This window comes from Porites lutea, chromosome 3 (assembly GCF_958299795.1).
Source record: "Porites lutea chromosome 3, jaPorLute2.1, whole genome shotgun sequence".
Lineage (NCBI taxonomy): Eukaryota > Metazoa > Cnidaria > Anthozoa > Scleractinia > Poritidae > Porites > Porites lutea.
This window is the reverse complement of record NC_133203.1, coordinates 35,819,124-35,839,774: the sequence shown is the minus strand read 5'-3', so window position 1 is coordinate 35,839,774 and position 20,651 is coordinate 35,819,124. Positions and strand designations below refer to the sequence as shown.

At 39.7% G+C, this 20,651-nt stretch overlaps 1 protein-coding gene across 1 annotated transcript; it reads right to left on the bottom strand.

Annotated features, from left to right (window-relative positions):
- Positions 1-5,826: 5,826 nt before the first annotated feature.
- Positions 5,827-18,565, bottom strand: LOC140931040 (uncharacterized). The gene is made up of 4 exons (XM_073380782.1): positions 18,459-18,565; positions 16,530-16,874; positions 8,650-8,697; positions 5,827-6,027 (listed from the first exon to the last, which is right to left on the bottom strand). Exons 1-4 carry the CDS (start codon positions 18,517-18,519, stop codon positions 5,909-5,911), a joined length of 573 nt encoding a protein of 190 aa, XP_073236883.1. The 5' UTR covers positions 18,520-18,565; the 3' UTR covers positions 5,827-5,908.
- Positions 18,566-20,651: the final 2,086 nt, after the last annotated feature.

Sequence of the window (20,651 nt, the reverse complement as noted above, 5' to 3'; positions counted from 1 at the left end):
TTTGATTTGAAACCGCTAATAACTTACGAACAAGGCTTAGAGTGCATGCGCAGCATACAGGAATGCTCCTACTCAGCTTTACTGTTTTAAAGTCTGGCAAAATAGGTTCCCTTATTGTGGGGTACTAATTAGCAATTTAGGCTAATTTTTATGAAGGCGGAAAGAGTGTTGATTACCAAAAAAATAGATTTTTTTTATTTATTTATTCACAATGTTATTATCATAACCCTGACAAAACTGATTACCGAATTTACTGATATACAGTTTAGTACAGTATACTATTATTCTTGTTATACAAAAAATTTACAAGTCAAAGTTGCACTCCTTGGTTAGATTGTGTATCCTTATAACCATCTATAATATAAGACTGTTTGATCTAGCTTGGCTAAACAGGTTGTTGTATTTTGGGGTATTAAAGCGGGAAATTTTTGCCACGAGGCTCTTTCCGCGCGTTCTTATCAGCGGATGTTTACTGTAATTACCAATTATTGAATCCGGGGGGGGTGTACTCCTAGGAATTCTTGATGGGGCGTGCCGCCTGGTTCCCAAAAATCCTGACCCTACTTCAGGCCAAAAAATGTTATTTTTTACTTACGTTTTCAGACCTAGCCTCTACGAAATTATGCCATCATTACTTAGATTAGAACGCCTACGAAAAAGATTTCTTAAAATCCATTTCGAATTCGCATATTTTTCTTTCTTTCTTATTCATTTGGAATTGAAACGATAACAACATTCATACACTCCCGTAGTTTCCTCGAAAACCATACCCGCTATACCAGTTTTCAGACCAAAAACGGAGCAAAAACCATACCCTTTGGGACGGCACATACCAATATGGCTTATATAAGGGAGTATCCTTCTGGGTATTGAATGAGGCTAAATATGCGAAGAATTATGCAGATCGAGGAGAATGCCGAAGGCTGAGGTGGATAATAGCCTCCGAGATCGGCATTATCCTTCACAGCATACGAAAGCTAAATTTAATAATTGTTTTATTTCTCATCCAAAATATTCTTATTCCTAACAAGCATACCTCCTCGAGGACTTTCTTTAAGCTGTCCTATTTTTTGGCTCGGTTCCGTCTAAAACAGATTTTTTTCTTGAAGATACTCCGTATAGTAAAAAGTAGATAAGATATGTTTTACGTATTCTTGCATTTCTTCCGTTCAGTTTTAGTCAGAAATTCGGCTCTTTCGTCTTCGGATATCCGACAACAATGATAATAAATAACAATAATAATAATAATAACAACGATTTATTGACAGTATTTCTGCTCGGTAGCTTTACATCTGTCATAATACTAACTAAAAACTAACTACTTAGTATACATAATGTTACTAAAAAATCAAACTGTTCACATAATGCCCTTAAAAACTGTTAAAACTGTAAACTGATCTAAAATACTATAAATACTGCTAATAACCATAACTAAGAAACCTTATCAAGACAACTTATAAGGTGTACGTTGGGCCAAGCTTCACTAAAAAGAGCTCTATGTCCAAGCTTATAGAATGTTTAATTGAGTACTTTCCAGTGTAATTTACTACGTTCCTGGTTGTGTCAAGGAAACGTCCCTTTCTGAGCAGATGCCATGTCTGTGGAAGCGATGTTTTGCTTTGAACTTCAGACACGGTTTCGAGATTTGTCCTTTGGAAGTGCACCAATAAATACAATAAACCTATTGAATGGCTACATCCAGATTTTCCAGTTGTACATTCGCACCAATTCTGAGTTATAACCACCACATCATTCACCAAATGGACCGGCAATAAATCATGCATACCGTGTCGTCACAAAATCTTTGCATGCAACTTTGCAAAATGGCAGCCATTTTGCCCGCGGTAATTCATGCGTACTAAGGCTCGCTTTCATTCTAAGATGGCGGCCAAAGGTCTTTTTTGTCACAACTTATACGACATGAACGGGTTCTCAACGTATTCAACATGACTAATGACACCAACTACAGAATGGTGACTTTTTCTGACAAAAAAGAAATTTAAGGCCGTTTTGCCGGCTTTATGCAATTAGAGTGATATCAAAGCAATTAAATGTCTTAGAACATACAAATTGACCAGACCCTTTGGGAAAAACACCCACAGTCGATGATTTTTTTGCCAAGTTAAACTTTATCCACACAGACGTTGCGTAATAATTTTAAGTTGGGCTCTTAAATCACTTGCATTAAATAGATTAGTTGTATAAGTTACGGTTGTATGACAAAGCATCTGTGTCTGTACTAAAGTTAAGAACGTGCTGCTAGGACTGACTGAGGAACCTTAAGTAACAATTAATGAATGAAGCTGAGTATCTTATGAAGAATTATGGAGATCGAGGAGGGTGCCTGCGTTATCCGTCGAGATCTCCATAGTTCTTCATATGATACGAAAGCCGAATTCAATAATTGTTTTATCATTCATTCAAAATAATTCCTACTTTAAAAACATCATCATTGCATGTTTAGGGTTGTTCAGCTCCGCAAATATTCTCCAAATAGCAGATGTCGCCCTTCGAATTGTCTTCTTGCTGTTCTTGCCATGTTTTCAGCCATTATTTCGCCTAGTTCTTACTCATGAAACGAGTGAAATGTTGGCCATTTTTGTTTTAAAAACTAAACGCTAAACCATTCTAGGTGCAGTAGGGCGGTAGATTGTTTTTAGCTTCTTTTTTTTACCGTTGTTGTCACCTTAAGAATCAAAGATGGGTGAAAAAAGTTGCCTTTATTTTCCAAACAAGTCAAAATGTTAGAAGTATAGAAACTATCGATAGTTCGCTAGACTATCGCGATTGTTATCGATGTTTCATTTTTGCTATCGCTACATCGCTATATATCGCAGCGTTAATATTATCGCGATAGTTCGATGTATTGATACAGCCTTTATATTCAGGTATACTTTTGTTTCATTGTTTTTGTTTTCAGTTTGTAGCTGTAAGACCCCAAAGATAGCAGCACCCTGTCTGTATTATTCCTTTTTTTACGCTAGCTAGTTTTTTATGAGTGTACATGCCCTTCTATAGTGTGTTTCTCCAGATTCGCTGTGAGTGGTGTGGTTGTTTTCCATGTGCTTAGGTTTGCGGAAAATCCGGTTGAAAAGTAAATGGAACACGTCTTGTCGGATCGTTCCACCATATCCAAAAGGACAGGAAATGCTGCTGGAAATTTCATTCGTTAATACATTTCTTTTAAAGAAACTGATACCGTTCCAGGCTTTAGCGGAGACTTTTCGGTGAGAGCAAATCCCAAATGGAAATACATGACTCAAATAAGTCGAGTTAGGGGACCGCATTTTCTTTGCGCAGGGACCATAAATGAAGGGAGAAAGCGTATATGTAAATGAAGATTCTTAATTTAAAAAAACGGACCAAGAAAACGAAGGTAATAAGGTGATTATCATATTGCTTTTAATTTCTTTCTGTAAAAAGCAAACAAACAAACAGACAAAACAAACTAAAGAAATAGGCATTTGCCCAAACGTTTTTTGTGCTAACGTTAACACCCACAGATTTTCGAGCAAAAGAGAGACTGTTTGCAGTCTACTCCCTTTCAAATTCTGTTACGCAGACATGGATTTTTTCCACATTTGAGATGTAATCTGGAGTCGGTAAATCTTTTACAAGGGTAATTTACAAGTGTAGCTATTGTTTTCAGACTCTAAAGTCTATGCTAATGACTATACTTGTTAATTTACACTCGTAAATTTTCATTAAACTGACCCCTGGTGACCGACAATTCACAAACTCAAAAGTGCTGGGGTCGCTGGTTACTTGGGTTGGGTTGCAAAAAACATCTTAAGATTAAGGGAACTGGTAACTATAATTTCAAAACAATAGGTTATTGTTCCAGAACAAAACTAAAGGGCCCTCTTATCTTAAGAAGGTTTAATGCAACCTAGCCCTGGTGTCTGTCTTGGAGACCTTCTGGATCCTGAACTGCTGTTGCACTAAAGCGAAGACAAAATTAAATACGAGTAAAGTGACAAAATGTCTCTCGATTTTCTGCCGCAGATTTTACATTGCAGGTGAGAGGTTAAGGGAATACAACGACTGTTCCTTTCCTGTATTTTATTGCGACTTTTTCATCAGCATATCCATTTTACAAATTACAAATTTCAATAATCTACAAACAGCCTAACAATCGATTAAGTGATTAATTTCTTACAGCGGGGAAAAACAACTGACATTTTTACTCGTCAGTAGGATCATTACGTTAAACTCTAATCCTTGCCTCTCTTATTATAAAAGTTTGGTCATTTTCTACTGCTTTACATGATTATTCTCTCTTGCAGAAGTGAAAGCAAACTTGGCTGTTCTACTGAAAAAACGATTGTAATTGAATAATCACTTTATGACTTTGCTGTCCACGGCAACCGAGACGCAGCTTTATCGGACGAAGGATTTTCATAGGCTAAAGTTTGCAGCTAACCTTCAACATGCGCTATGTTTTCGAATTTTTCAGGTGAGCAGGAAGCGGACGTGAAGCGCGTGCGGACATCCCCTTCGCCCATGTCTCGCGCTTAAACATGTTGATCATTCACCTGAAAGCTGTTAAACTTCGGTTTTCTTTCAAATTATGTTTTTGCTTCTAGTGACCAAATAAAGTAGTCCCGTTATAAACTTTAAGTAAAATGTAGTCACGTTATCAGCTCGATGTAGTTTACATTTAATCAATGATTTAATAAAATCACAATTCGCAGGAAATAAACTAGTCTCGATAACCATGAAAGCCGACGCCCGTTTTCCTTCGCTCCCACCAAGTTAGTTTCAGCTTGTTATGAGGAGAATACGATTGGGACTTCTTCAAGCGGCTGGAAACCGAGCCTAGAGATACACATGAAATCATCATATACAGTCAAAGTTGATTCTACCAAGAAACGACAAACCAGCTAACGGTATGTTTATAGAATTATGTAATTTAGGCATTGAAATTTGTTCCTGTCTTCTGTTGCAACGGATGGCAAGGATCTTTCAATCCATGTCTATCCTTGCCATCTGTAGCAACAGAAGACAGGAAAAAATTTCAATGCATAAATTACATAATTCTTTAAACATATTACATATTCCTATAAATGCTAAATTACACAATATATAAGGCTATCATGTTACCTAACCCGAAATACTGTTTAAAATCAGTTAAAACAACATTTTTAAGTTTTAAAGCTCTGCCTACAAAAATCGCCAAAAAATATTATGGTTAGTGCTCCCTGAGAAAATTTGTGTTGAATCTTCTTCTTATATCTAAGGACCTGTTTACATGGAGGTGAGGTGGAGTAACCCGCCTGTCCATATAATCTCTCAGTTTAATTTGATCACGTTTACATGATAGGTGGGGTGACCCGCCAAGGCGGGTAGCCTGGTCTGCCAGACCGGGTTACCCTCTCAGCGGGGGTCACATTTTGCCATGTAAGCGTTTCAAGGTGGGGTAATCCGCCTAGCCGGGGTCGGTTTCGTGATACATCAAATTCGCGAAAAATCACCTCGGCGGTGGCTTTGCATCATTATTAAAGGTAACAATAGAAAGCCACAGCACTGAAGGTTGCAGCGAGAGCAGCAAGTAAGAGTGTTGAAGAGCATTAATCGCCAAAACACGTGGTTTTCCAGTATTTTGTTTTGTTAACGTGCTTAGCGACCATTTAATAATCTTGAGAAAGTGCAACCCGGGATGTCGGGTTGTAAGGTTGCAGGTAAAGGAGGGTTATGTTTTTATCCCACCTAAGTGGGTTACCTCACCTATCTGGGGTCCCCCACCTCCATGTAAACAGGCCCTAACTGAGCATTTTGTGAGGCATTAAGTAATGATCTCAGCCAAGTATCCTTGTGAAAAAGTCCCTTTTAGTGATTTCCTTTGCTTAATAAATGATTGGATGTCATCTTATGTTTACACGCGCGGTATCCTGTGCCAAACGTTTTACTAATAAAGTGATACGTCGTAAACACGATCAAAAACAAGGCCAACTCCAGACGTTAAAATCGCAATCGCTGGAATCCACTTGTCAGCTGACTTGCTGTTACCCTGGCCGGTTATGGCTACTGGAAAGAAATTGGAAATCCAGACTCAGTTAAAAGTGGGTATTAAACAAATAAGCGAACGTTTGGGTGATGCTCGATATACCAAGTCAATATATGCACTATTGTCTCGTTCTATTGTGTGAAGACTATTGTGTTATTGTGTAAGGGATAAGGATCATTCTTGTGTTCTTTGTGACGTAACTCGAGACTTGCTATTCGCTAGGTATATCGTGCACCAGCCGAATGTTTATCAGTACCGAGCCTTAATCTATCTAGCTAGCCTGCGCCAAAGACGGAACTAAACTTCCAACAAGGGTGAGATTATTACCAGTCAATTCCAGAACCTCCCACTCCCCAGGCATACCCCGGCGGGCATTTTTTCCACAGAGTGGGGAATTTGACCCAAAATGAGGCCCGACCTGTCGGGCATTGACTTTCGTGTCAAAATGTTGGTCAGCGTTTCGTTCAGCGTGTACATCACGTTCAAGGATTATTGACGTCATTACTCCTATATTCACTGTTTTGTTAGAGCATTTGAGAGCCTTTGTTTCTACGTGCAAACGGACGCAACATTGTTGGACCAACATTGTTGGCCAACAACTCCCAACAGTACGTCCTTTTGCACGTAGCTTGAAAGAGCCAGTTAAATGTGGGCTTTCTGAAATGAACAATGTTATTGGAATGAACAATTCTCCGTAAGACAGTTTTCCAAGACTTGAGATATTTCGGCAACCTCGTTCCAAGGTTGTGTTTAGGAGGAAATTTAGATTTGAATAAACGGTTTGACGCATGGGAAAAATTTTTGATCATGAATAGTCGCTGGTGGAGTGGGGGGGATTCGACACTTTTTGAAGCGCTAGCCGGTTGGCTATTTGACCATCTAAACTGCCAACATACCGACCAAAACCTTCAAAAAAAAGTCAGATTCCCAGGGGTCTGCGCGGGGGCATGGGCAGTTTTGTTATTGACTGGTACACTATGTCTGCGACCTGACGCAGGCTAACAGGGAGCTTAAAGCCTGGTTTCCATATGATCGCTACGATTGCTACGCTCGCTCTGATTGCTGCGATCGCTGAGAAAAAAAAGGTCAGCTATCGCAGCGATCATAGCGATCGTATGGAAACCTGACTTTTCAGAGTTCGCAGCGACGACGATCGCTGAGATAGAACCACCGTTCCATGTAGTTTAACAAGTAAAATCCCTACCCTTTCATCGATCTAATGCCTGAAAAAAGTACCCCTTTTTGAGCCCCCCGTATATGCCATTATAGGGAGTATCCCCTCGCGATTAGGCCTTTCCCAACTGTGCTCGTAAAATGCTTGAAATTTGTTCACTGGAATGCCAAAAACTTGCCACCTAAATTTCTTGATATTTTTATATAAACGTTAATTAAAAGCTTTATTTTTCGTTCTTCACAATAATTACTAACATCGGTCAAGAAAAAAAAATTACAAAATTTCAAAAAAAGAAAAAAAAGAAAAAAGAAATTAAAAACATTGAAGTTTTCTATGAAATCGTTGACTTTTTCGTGTTTGATTTGTGCTTTAAACCGAGGGGCCACTAAACCTATATTTTGCTCAAACGTTGCTCAGAAAGACAAAACCAGTCCCAAACCCAGTCTCTGTGATAGTACCACAGTCCGCTTCCAGTAAAATTACAGTGTTGGGGCAAAAATACGATCCTAAAATTTCTAGAAAATACTAAATAAAGATGAATAAAACTTACTCTGCAGAAAGGTCACCCCAGGACTCCCGGGATGGATTCTTTTTGTAAAGTGCTCAGACCTTATTTTCTTGGCCGCGCGTTGATCTTGCCCGGCTACTTCGGCGAGCATGTTCTCGGTCTTTTTGGATTATATCCTTAGAGTTTGTCAAAGTCTGTGGGATTAGTTTCTCTATCTGGGAAAGCTTCATTGGTTTCTATATCGCTGCTATCCTATTTCTACGATCCTGGCATGTTTATTTTCCGTTGGAGTTCGAATTTCGTGGAAAAAGTTGTGTTGAAAGGGAGCATGGCGGCGAAGATGGCATCTCGTGTCTCCTACCTTGTGTATTATTATTGTATCTAGAGTGAATTTCAACAAATTATCACGAAACTTCGTTGGAGCATTAAGGACAACAACTAACTGCCGAGTAAGTTTCATTGCTTTTTATTTAGTATTTTCTAGAATTTTAGGATCGTATTTTTACCCCATCCAAACACTGTAATATTACCCGGGGGGGGGGGGAGGGGCGCCGCATATGAAAGTGGTGGGGATGCTCGTCGTCTCGCTTAGGGGTGTAAATTTCGGATTTTGGTCTCCCCGCGCTTTACTGACACCCGGTAATTACTTTTGAATTCTCATAACAGTCCAGCGACTCAGGACTCAGGGTGGTTCTGTTTTCTTCCACTGTTTCGTATTATTTGAAAAGCGATAAGATCTGGATAGTTTTAGATTTGGTTAGCAATTCAGAGGCGGATCCAGGAGAGGGGCCCGGGTGGCCCGGGGCTCCCCGTTATTTTTGGAGCAAACTGAGGCCTGAAAGGCCGAAAGACGATGACCGCCCCCCCCCCCCCTTCCCTTATCTGAAGGTCTAGATCCGCCACTGCAATTAGTCCCATTGTAACACTATACTTTAGTGACCACCCCTTAACATCACTGACCTGTTGAAGTTGAGTTTGTAGTCTTTTGTGACGATGGTGTCGAAAAATCTGCAAATAAAGTTGGTAAAGGGGAAACGTCATCAACATATTACTTTCATCGATACAAAAAAGGAAATTTCAAATGAAAAGAGAAACAAACACGATTACTAGTATAGGTGAAACATATGAGTTGCGGTGTTAGTTCTCATATATCTATATGCTGGTGTTTAATGTACTTGACATTACAACGTCCCTTTTTCTTTTTTTTTTTTTTTCGGTCAGTTGTATCCTTTGCCTTTGTATGACTCTTGTGTAGCTCTTTGAAATTTACAGATTCATATTGATATCATATTGGGAGATAAAAACAGAAAACGCAAGATTCCATGCACTGATTCAAATCGATTTACGCTGCTTTGATCAAAACACTCTTAGTTTCAAGAATTCTTTTAACGATAACGAAAGATTTTATCAGAAGGTGTTATTTCCTTTATTCCTCTTGCACTTTTTACATGCAATTCATTTTAACAGCCGGGGAAAGAATTTGGAAATGAAAAGGGAAATTTGTAAAGAGGGAATACGTCAGCACAGAAATGAATTGTAGGCAAATGTCTGTAATCGTGCATCCTTCTGCTAATAAGCTAAACAGACGAAACGCGCAACAGTAGAAGTATAAAGGTGCAGTAAATGTCACAAAATTAACCCAAGCGATCCCTCCGGGCATTTTCTGTTTTACGTCATCCCTAACCATTTCATTCTTGGGGGAGTTCAGGGGTGAAACGTCATCATTGCCCAACGATTCCATGGGGTCCCTGTTTTTAACAAATCGAGTATTTTTTTTCTTTATTCCTCTCGCCCTCGTGGCCTCTGAGTCAATAGCCCATTCGGGCTCGAGGAACAATTGTTAAATATTCCGTTGGCGACAGAAGTCTAAGACATCCTCGACTGACTCTGGATCCAGAAAAAGACGCCCTTACTGTCTGTTCAGAGTGTACAGCTCTCGAAGGAAATCTCTAAGAACTCTTACACCTTTCTTTCTTGCCAAGAGCTCTAACCTGCTTCCCTTCATCTCCTCGAGCTGCATCTTCATATTTGTGCCCAACGTAGGTTATATCTACATATGCCAACAGCGACGCGTCCCCCATTGTATGAATAGATGTGTAAACAACAATGTTCTCAGCAATGCGATAGATGGTTGAAAAAGAACCTGAAAAAATTCAGGCTCGAGAGACGGTCACTTTAGTTTCCGATTTGTAACTCACTGAATCATTAATAATTTATTCTGGATACGTCTTCTGTAAGTCGTCCTATTTTAAACCCAGTAACCATGTTCCCTGTATATCCATCCATCCTCTAGCATCTGTAATGGGTAAAAAAGCATAGAAAATTTCTTTACGAACCTTCGTTTGGTACAGACAACATCCTGCAGGGCATTCAACTTGAAAAAAGTTAAACACATCCATCTTACATCTTATTGCTTTCCTTATGCTTTCATGCAAGACAGTTCTGGCCTGTTACTACACCCAGTCCGCATTTTGAAGCCTGCCTTGCCAGGTGGCTCCCTAAGCTATTCTTGAGCTGTAATCGCTTCACCGTTAGTACTCAATGAAGTCATAATGTCATCCAAGTACACCTGTAATAGGATTATGGCTATTGCTAGCGGGTGGTCATTTCTGTTATCTTCTGCATGTTGTCGCACAACGTACTGGGCAATGTAAAGTGAGGCGCGGTCATCGAACGTCAAGCTCATCGCTTCATAGACTTCTGGAAGCCTAGAGAGGTGTAACCTCCACCTCAGATTTCCGTCAGATCTTCCACCACGGCAGATAGATAACTGCGGAAACTCAATAGCGCATTAAAAAAAAAAACATCTTGTTCAGCTTTGGTCCAGGCAACATGCTATTATGGGTTATTCCTCCGTATATGGCTACTGAATCGTAGACTATCCTCACTTTAGTGATCTCTTTGTCTTCTCTCACTACGTGAAAATGAGGTAGGTACCAACTGGATGTAATCCGAAAGTAACCCTTGGATTCATTCTTTCATACCTTGGCTTCTATCGCCTGGCAGTATTTCTCAGCAACCTCCAGCCTTGGCTGAAGTAAGTCGGTCTTCAGCAGTCTTTCTATTTGAACACAACGGCGTATCATCAACCTTCCATGGTATTGCCACTTCATAGCCACTCAGTATAACGCCTTGATTGTGCCTCTTTGCGCGCAGCAAGCACCTCCTCCGCTGTCAAGTGCTTGTTTTGATCAGCAATTCCCACAACGTCTTTGTCCCACATCTTCTGCATTAGCTCATCGGCCCTCATTTTTGAGTTATTGGTCGCATGGTATATGTGTAAACATGGCAAGCCTCATGACACTCCTTTGCTTCATCCGAGACATTTCCAACTATTGTCCATGCGAGTGGTTTTCCTTACTCTTACTCTTACTCCCCCAGATGCCCTTTGCAATATTCAAGTGGTAATAGAGTTCCTCATAATAATCACTTCTCAATCAACTTCTATATGTTAAACTGGCCCTACGATCTCCAGGTCGCGATTATGATCTAATTTCTTGCATTGACGGACCAATCAATTGCTTTCATTTCACAAATTTCCACAAAAAATAATTGCTTCTTGTTGCTCCCATTCATACCCTCAAGGCTGGCGGACAGTTATAGTTTAGATATCCGTTACATTCGACTTCGCTCCAAAAGCAGCAACACAGAGTGCGTACAGACCCAGTATATCAGTGATCTCCTCTTGAGAAAGGACGACCCAGACCCACCATCAATATGGTGGACATCGTCTGCAGCGCTACCCTTTCAGGACGTGGTACACTTACCGGTTCAAGTCTTCAGAACCTCAACAGCTCGTGTGATTAGTTGGTACTCCAGGTGATGACGTCTCTCCTGTGGCTTCTTGCGAGGATTGGAATGTCTCAGCCGACGATGTCCTCTACTGTGGCATCTAAAGCACAAACCCAACTTCTCTTATAATTACAATCGTTCACTTACAGTTGATTCTTCCAGGTTTCATACAATGTTAGTACATGTTTTTCTTTGCTCACAAAACATTACACGAGTCTTCGGATTTTCTTTCTCCTGAGCCACTTCGATTTGTTTGAATTTGACTTGGGTTTCTCTTATTCAGGATTCTCTATATTACTGGAGCAACCAAAGGCTATCACTTCGACTTGACTCTCGATTTCAGCCACTCATCTAGGTCGCTAAGGTCGACTTATTTGGGCTGTAGCTTTAACTTTTGCCTGCTTTACGTTACTGCAATTTTTGGAGGTAGCTCTGCAAAAATTTGCTACATATTAGCTTCTGGTCTAAAGGCTGCTCCATGAATGTTCTCACAATGTTGCGTGAGTTGTCAAATTGTTTTCATCCTGATCTGCTCATATCTCCAGGAACTTATTGATCAGTGACTTTGAAATTAGAGCTGGGTTTCCAAATCGTTCAGTCAGCTTTTCATACTATTGCACAAAAGACTTTGGACGTTCAGGGGATAACAAATTTCGCGGCACGCCATTAGCATCTGCTACGATAAACGCTAGAAACGTAGCAACTTTGTAATCCGCCTTGACATAATTCGCCGCAAACTAAAATATATAACTTGCAATATCTTCTTTACCGTCCACATACTCTCTAACTTGACCAACAAGCGCCATCTTCGTCGTCAAAATTGTGATATTCTCGTCTTAAACAAAAACACGAACCGCACCATTTGCTAGTCATTCTTTTAATGCAACTGCGCATGTGCAAAACCTGCCCTAAAATATAAGAGATCTGGAACCTAATACATTACTCAACCCAGATGCAATGCTGGATTCTGATTCGGCTATTGTATCATGTGCAACGATTATGCAGATAAAGGAGGGTGTTACGATTTGCCGTCCCCTTGATGGGTATCGCGACAGAGTTGCTGTCTGGCACCTAGTAATAAATAGCCCCACACGAGTAGAAATTTCAGCTATAATTTACACTATAATTATTTCAAAAACAGAATTAAGTAAACTTTACCCTTCTATTGCGCTATCCGTTTCAAAGGAAATTTCAAGTGCACGTATTTATGGAATTCGCTGTGCACCTGTTTCGGTAGGGTACGACTTTTCCTTCCCTATTCACAGACCTGAAGGCGGATTATTTAAAACAATAGCAACAACAAAATTTAAAAAACTTATGAACAAACATATAATTTCAGACCCTGTATCCAAACGGCACAAAACCTTTCCCTGTTTCAGACCCAAACGGTTTTAAACAATTCGCTTACAAAAGGGAGTACCCTCTCACCGGAACAAATGGGCTATGACGTCATGGTTTGCTGGTTCATTTTGATAATATTGGCAAATATGTCCTTATTCTCAATGGAACTCAGCGTAAGTTAAGAAATCACTTGCAAATGACAAAATCACTGCTTCATGTCAAACACCATCCTCGGAGACCCAGGGGCAGATAGTGGGGGCGAGGGAAAGTCCAAACGGGCGGGAAAATATGGCACGAGGAAAGTAAAGAACGGCGAGAAGAGCCCCTGGGGCCAATGTCTTACCAGACCAGTTCCAAACGGTCGCCGCCGTTCTGCCCTCTGATTGGGCAGAAAAACACAAAAGTTTTCTGGCACCAATCAGAAGTCAGAACGGCGGCGACCGTTTGGAACTGGTCTGGTAGGACATTGTCCCCAGGGGCTCTTCTCGCCGTTTTTTACTTTCATATTTTTCCTCCCGTTTGGACGTTCCCTCGCCCCCACTTTCTGCCCCTGGGTCTCCGAGGATGGTCAAACACGTTTGTTCCCCAAACATTATATGAAAACTTACAGGCAAAGAAAATGAATTGTGAAAAACTTTTAGGCTATTTGAGTTTTCAAAAACCTCAGTGTTAACGTAGTAAAAGAACTATTCAAGGAATTTTTATATTTACCCAATTTTTTTAACCCAATTTGTTCGAATTTTTACAAGTTTTTTACCGACCGCCGTACTGCAAGGATCAAAGTGTAAACAGTTTACCTGCTATTCAAGGACATTTTAGAAAACTCGCCATGGAAGTAAGTGAACTACATGTTACCTCCGTTTTGTTAGTTTTGTCTTTCTTTCGTTACCGTTTCAACAGAGTTGAAGTAGCTTAAACTGTATTTGTTTCAAGAACTACGTGACTTCGCTAGTATAAACGTTTAGCTTTTATCGGCATTTATTCCGCTTTTTCTAGTTTCATTTATCAATTATTTGATTACACTTATTGAATATAACATATTTGTACAATTTTATTTCATATCGAATGAAATTACTGTTATACAATTTCGAGTTATTCTTCGGATTGGATTCTTCGTTTTCTAATGAAACACTCAGTTGCAATCAGTTTCAACCCTTCAAGCTTGTCCTCACATGACATGACTCCTTTTGCATTTGCTGTGTTCCTTTTTTTAAGCCCGAGGGGGAGGGGGGCGGGAATTCCGTAATATATAGATTTAGCCAGGGCTAAAACCGAAGCTCCAATTAATAAATTTATAATTTAAATCAAACAATAAACTTTTAATCCACAAATTATCTTAAGGGCACATTCATGAGACTTTTGAGGGAAAGGCTAAGTTATTTTAGAGTGAAACATCTTACATCGAACTGATAACCTTATATGTACACCCAAAAAATAGCAAACATCTTCGATCACATTCAAGATCACGGCATATAGGCCTCGAAAACAAATTCTTGCCAACAAATCTGGGGGTGTTTAAACCAACCTTTTATAATTTTCATACATCACATTTGAGGTGAAACAGTACTATTTATCATACAGACCTCGGACAGAATGCGGTATTTCACAATTTTTCAAGACAAATTGCACTCAGTCAATATTCAGGATGATCAATCGTGGGCTTAAAGCGAAACCGTTCAAAAATTTCCGAAATCACCCATACGGCCAGCTAGTTCTCGTTTCTGTAGTGCGAGCTGTCAGTGTGGTCGAATGTTTGAATGAACTTTAATAGAGTTACACTTCAACATAATAGCGAATTTATTTTTTTTTGTTATTTTTTTTTTGTTATTTTTATAACTGAAACCATTTTAATGGTTTCAGTTATAACGATGTGCAATCTTATAAAGCGTTTGATACGCGCGACATTTTTTAGTACTCCTGCAAGCGATTTTCATGAACGATGAAAACAAACGGCACGGACAAGCGATAAAAATTGCAAGAGAGACCACTAACAATCAAAAAAAGAAATATAATTCGGTGAAACATTTACAGAGACAACAATTTTCATTCACGAAGACAAGTTTCAGTGTCTGCGCGGTGTTTACTGTTTTCGAAGGTGAACTCCTCGAAGCAAGAAAATCGCTGGAAGTTTTCTTTCTACAGCCAAATTTATAACTAAATTTTCTTCGGAACGTTTTCTTTCTCTTTGTGGTGAGCAAATATATCTGAAGGCTTTTTAAAATTCTGTAAGCTTATATCAAACCTGATACTAGGTCAGATCATTGACTCAAATCCTGCAAACGTGCATAAACTTGCCGCATAAACTGTCAGCGTGAACTGTGCAAGACTTCATGAAATTAGATATAACAAAAACAAACATCAAATACAATAATTACTCAGGCTTACCATTCGAGATTCAGTTCCTGCAAGCTATCAAGGAAGGCCACAGTTGCTTGAGAATTTTAAACCCTCTTACGCATTAAGCAAGTTGAAAAACGAAAACGATGTCATCCGAAATCGAATTACCGAATTTTGATAAGCGACGCATTTCTCAACCAAAAAACCCAGTAAACAAACCAGCCACGAACAACAGAAGACTCTTGATAGCAGCTGTATTTCATTTTGTACATCCAGAAGAAAAAGACAGTTAAAAACATCACAAGTTGACACAAAACTCTTTCAGCTTCAGCTGTCAAAGTAAACAACTTTCAAGATGCTGCATAATTTTTCCGCATTAACTCACCTGTCAAATTTTGACCAATCAGAGTATAAAAATTGGACGTAGAGCGTGACCAAGGCGTGACCATGGTAAGATAAGGTCTTCCCCGCCTGTGCTTTTAAAAAAACTGGCTGAATTTTTGCTTCCGACGTCAGTTTGAAAGCAAAAAACTAATAGTGCGGGGCCATAGTGACATAAACACAAGATATTTGATATGAATCCTTGGAAAAAATAAACTTGAGCCTGCGATCATTTGAAACTGGTAATTTGTCAGCGGATAACTTAAAAATACTCGACCTCGATGGGTCGAGACTTGAGCCCACGGTACGGTCAGGTGATACTGATCAGCGGATAACCTGTTTCGATAGCTGTCAATTGATCACAACATTGATGCGCAACTAGTTTTCTCTTGGGCTCCCAAACTAGCTAAAAGTGTGAGAGTAAACATTGGTTTTCCTGTGGTGCGGACGGACGGTCGGCTGTCGGCGGTTGGTGTACGGTCACGTGATTACCAAATTTTCTGGGATGGGTAGATTTACTGAAGTATGGGGCTCCGCCCACGCGCGCGCGAAGCGCACGTGGAGCTCCGCTATAAGAGACTAATGGGGATGTGCCGCTGGATGGCGTCCCATTTTCACGACTGGATTGACCATAATGGGATCGCACATTTTCGGAGTTTTTTGGGATAAGACAGTTCTCCATATTTATGGTTAGCAAATGTACGAGAATGTTTGTACCGCAGATGAAAGGTAAAGTGTTCTTCATTCAATCTAAGAAATGGGTCAGTTCATAAAAATAGAAAGCAGCCAAGTTGGGATCGCGAAAATTACACATTTGCCACACAAGTTACACATTCACACAAGTACTGTAACCCCCCCCCCCCCCCCCACCCCCCTTCGGTTTTGAGCGGTTATTTTTATGTTTCACTCAATTTGGTGGCGTTTTCCCCTTTTTAAATTTCATAAATTTCGTGACTCAAGACCTTTAGATATCACAGGAGTATCAGTACCTTCTTCTGAAGGAGGAAATACTTTCAGCTGGATAGTTGAAGACCTGGAAAAGCTGGGGTAGTCACGGTCGCAGAGCCACTGACATTTATACTTTCCCTTGTCTGCTTCAGTAACGTTAACAATGGTGAGAATGAAATCTTTTTTGCATCTGGTGTTGGTTTTCATTTCTTGTATATCATACTTTTCACCAGATTTTGATTTCACTGAGCTGTTGTTAAAATACCACTGTAAAGAATTGTCACAGTCGCTTGGCCTAACACCTACTTCGCACTTTAAACTGACATTGGAGTAGGCTGTCACCGAGACCATGGGAGAAGATCTCTGCGGAGCTTTAGGCAAGAAACCTGTATTAGATGATAAGAAGATATGATGAGCAAATATTATTTTAAAATGGTTACCATTTTTTCGTGCAACTGTAAGGGGTAACATTCTTATACTTACCCTCCCCTCCTGAGTATTTGTGACAATATATGGGGCATTACAGCCCTTTGGAGTTTTTACGTGTTGATTTTGTTTATCCCACTGGTTTCCTCCCTTGCGACTTGTCTCGTCACGCCATCTTTAGAGACGCTCTAACGATCGGTTGATCGGATGAACCCCACTTCTCTTACCTCCCACCAATATGGCCTGTGCCACTAAGGGTTGATTTCAATAGCTATTCGGCGTCTCGTTTTCTTTTTTTAACAACCACATAGCACTTTACATTGGAATCTCGATATAACGAACAGCTGAACGAAGACCCAAAGGAATGGCAAAATATGCTCACTATAAAAAGGTTTAAATTGTTATATCGAGGTTCCTTTTATTTATTGTACAGTCAAACCCCGTCCCAGTCTGGAAACCCGCCCAATACAGACATCTCATTGTTACGGACGGTTTGCCTTGTCCCTGGGGAAAGAAAGCCCTTACATTTTCTACCCGCTTAATAAGGTCACCCCGTTAATACGGACTCTTTCTCAGTACGGCCCCTTTAGTGTCGGAATTTACGGGGTTTGACAGTATTATTTATGGGGCGGAGAGTATCGCTTATTATTAAAAATTGAATTATTGGATAATGCAATTCTAGAGCTCTTATTGGCTTAGCCATCATGGTATATGAGCCGTTATACCATGCTCTTCAAACATGGTAACTGTACGCGTCGACTCAAAATTAAAAACAAGATGAAAATTGGTTGGTTTACAAATAAAGTCGGGAAGAATTCTCGATATTTTGTGGGCGTTTTTAATAGAATAATTATTCCACTCGCGCTTGTTGGATATGAGATGATAATAGCCAACCCGGTGCCACGCGCCTCGTTGGCTACCCTACCATCTTATATCTAACGCACACTCGCGGGATAAGTGGAATAATTGTGAATTATACCGAAGACTTCGTTATATAGAGGTTCTACTGAATTTCAGGTGAGAACACTCCCCTCTCATTAATGACTGTCCTGTGCTTGATTCCTCAGGCAACTTCATATGTGGCCGGCCAGGTTGAGTTTGTTGGTTCTCACCCTTATTCGGCCATTGCCACCAAAACAACACATCACTCCCACGTTAATCCCGCCAGCTGCGCAGGGTAAATTTGAGCCAGAATGGTAGACGAAGAACCACTTTTGTGGATGAGCTAGCGTCACTAAATCGTTATTTATTTACTTACTTATTTACTTATCCCTTGTGACCCGAGGGGTAAACAAATAAAAATTCCAGCGTCCAACTTGTCTGAATGAAAGAGGAAAGTGGCACGAAATTTTCAGTTATATTCTTTTAAATTCAGAGAGAATGAGCTGTTCCTCTTGGTTTAAATGGGATACTTTTCATTGCTTACAGGACAAACACGGCATTATCTATTTATGAACCTGATTCAAAGGAGCTACTCTTAATTAAGGTGGTTTTTGTGCATCCGTGTGTATAAAAAGAAATAAGAAATTTTAAAAATGACTCACAGCGATAATACAGTTGAACTATGTCTGAGTTTTTAGTCGACCAGCCGGTAATGTTGTTCATTCCAGTGCATTTATAAACCCCTGCTTGTTTTTCTTGGATATCAGGATTACGGAGAAGGGAAGTTAAGGTATCCTCTCCAACCAGCTGCTCTGAGATGTAAAAACCTTCAGATCCGTTGATGATTTGTTTTTTATCTGGATTGTACCAGACTACACGAGGACGAGGCCATCCCTTGAAGGTACACTTCAGTTCCATTTCTCTCGTGTCAGGATAGTAGGCAAGGGGAGAACTTGTCCTATATATTCTCTGAACTGGAACTGAGAAGGAATTCTTCGTCTTAATTTCAATGCTCGTAAGTCATGCACCCAGTCATTTAAACTAGGAAGCTTAATTAAGTCACCAGCTTGAAAGCCTAAGCTCCTTTGGCCACTGCGCACATTTCACCTTTGATCAGGATTCATGTAATTTGCTGGTTTTTTTTTTCCTTGTTTTTGTAATATATTTGTAACTTTTATAGCAACCTCTGGAATTAGTACAAAAAAGTATCAAAATCTGTGATGTGAAGATCTTAACCACCACGACGACAACGTCAAAAAACAATTAGTTTTAACATGAAAACAACAGTTGCTGCAAGTGCATCAATAATATATACAATAATAATAATAATAATAATAATAATAAGCTTCTTAGTACATTTCTTTGACGTTCACTGCACGACTATGAAGTGAAACCTCCTAATGCGACGTTTTATAGAGAAAGTGAACATACGACGACGAATCTAAACCTGGATAAAGTCGTTAAGTCAACTCCAAGAGAAATCGCCTACATTTGACAAATTAAGCAGCTCCAAATAGACGCGATAACATTTGAAATGAGGCAAATTTAATTTTTTAGCGACATTTTCACTGCCGTCGTCGTCGTCGTTACTTAGCTCATGATTTTTAAGATACCTACAGTCAAACGGACAAACCATGTTTTACTCCACGCCTTGTTCATGTTGAATAGGCCCTTTGCAGTAAGTCATTTTTGTGACACAAACCTGCCATGCTGGAGAGCGACGCCCTGCGCACTGAGTCAAGCCAAACAGAAAGCTAACATCATTTAAAATGATTTCTTTGTTTGTTGTTTGTCATGTCCCTTTGCTTTTCTTGCCCTCCATCATGGCATGAGCAACTACAGTTTCGCGGTGAACCATGTTCAAGTGAGGTGATTCAGCTGGCTATAACTTAAACCGTTTTTACGATCAATTCAACCGTAAAAATTGCCTCAGCTGAGCTTGAATCTGCCTAAACCTGTTACTTGGCCCTCATGGGATTCGTCACGGCTTAAATCCATTTAAAAATAATACAATAAAACTAATTCACTATAATACAAAAGAACATACTTACTGGCATATTTTATTGAAAAACATTCACGTGACAGATTTTTATCCTTTGAATTGTTTTGATGTAAGAATAGACCGTTATTGGCACTGAGGTGTTTTTCAAGGTCCTTCCAGGTCATGTCTTGTACTTTTCCCCCATTCTTAATCGAACAGTTGAAAGTCACATTAGAGTCTTTCGGCGTTACTGTACGGGTTTTTATCTCCAAAGGAGGTTGACATTTCTGTGCACTTATTTCACAGTCTGGGTTCCCTGTGGGTGACACATCTACCGCGTAAAAAAAAAAAGAATAAAAAGGGAAATTCTTTATTTCATCAAACATTCGCAATTTCGCCCACCTACCCCTCCCCTAAGACGTCATTTTGCCCTAAGCGAGAAGTAAGTGTCAATGTTTGCTTAGGGGAGGGGTAGGTGGGCAGTTTCCCAGAAACCTAAATTGATCTTAACAATCAGTAACTAACACAAACCTCTTCATGAACTCTTGACAAACCTACTGTCCGAGTGGAAGTCACTATCCCAGCCAATGTATGTTTTTTGGCTGGTTGTTGTTCTTTGGTAAAGTAATGGGCTTTTTAAAAGATAGCTTTGCAACGGCTGATTTGACACTCAGTCTTATCAGCAAATGATCGGAATAATTAATCCTACTGATGGTTGAAAAAAAAGCCATGATTATTATATTTAAAGTTATTAGGAATGAATAATTAAATTCAAGTAGCTTTTACAATACTGTAATACTTTGTTATAGTAATGCACATAAAACTTATTGTTGTTGTTGATCGAAACTATTTTCGTCATGATCAGTAATAAACA

Excerpts from the sequence above, each read along its gene's own strand:
- LOC140931040 (XM_073380782.1), bottom strand. The coding sequence starts at position 18,519 with ATGAACAACATTACCGGCTGGTCGACTAAAAACTCAGACATAGTTCAA. Across the intron at positions 16,875-18,458 it reads AGTTCAACTGTATTATCGCT|GTTTCTTGCCTAAAGCTCCG; the intron begins GTGAGTCATTTT and ends CATCTAATACAG. Across the intron at positions 8,698-16,529 it reads ATTTCCTCCTTCAGAAGAAG|ATTTTTCGACACCATCGTCA; the intron begins GTACTGATACTC and ends CTTTATTTGCAG.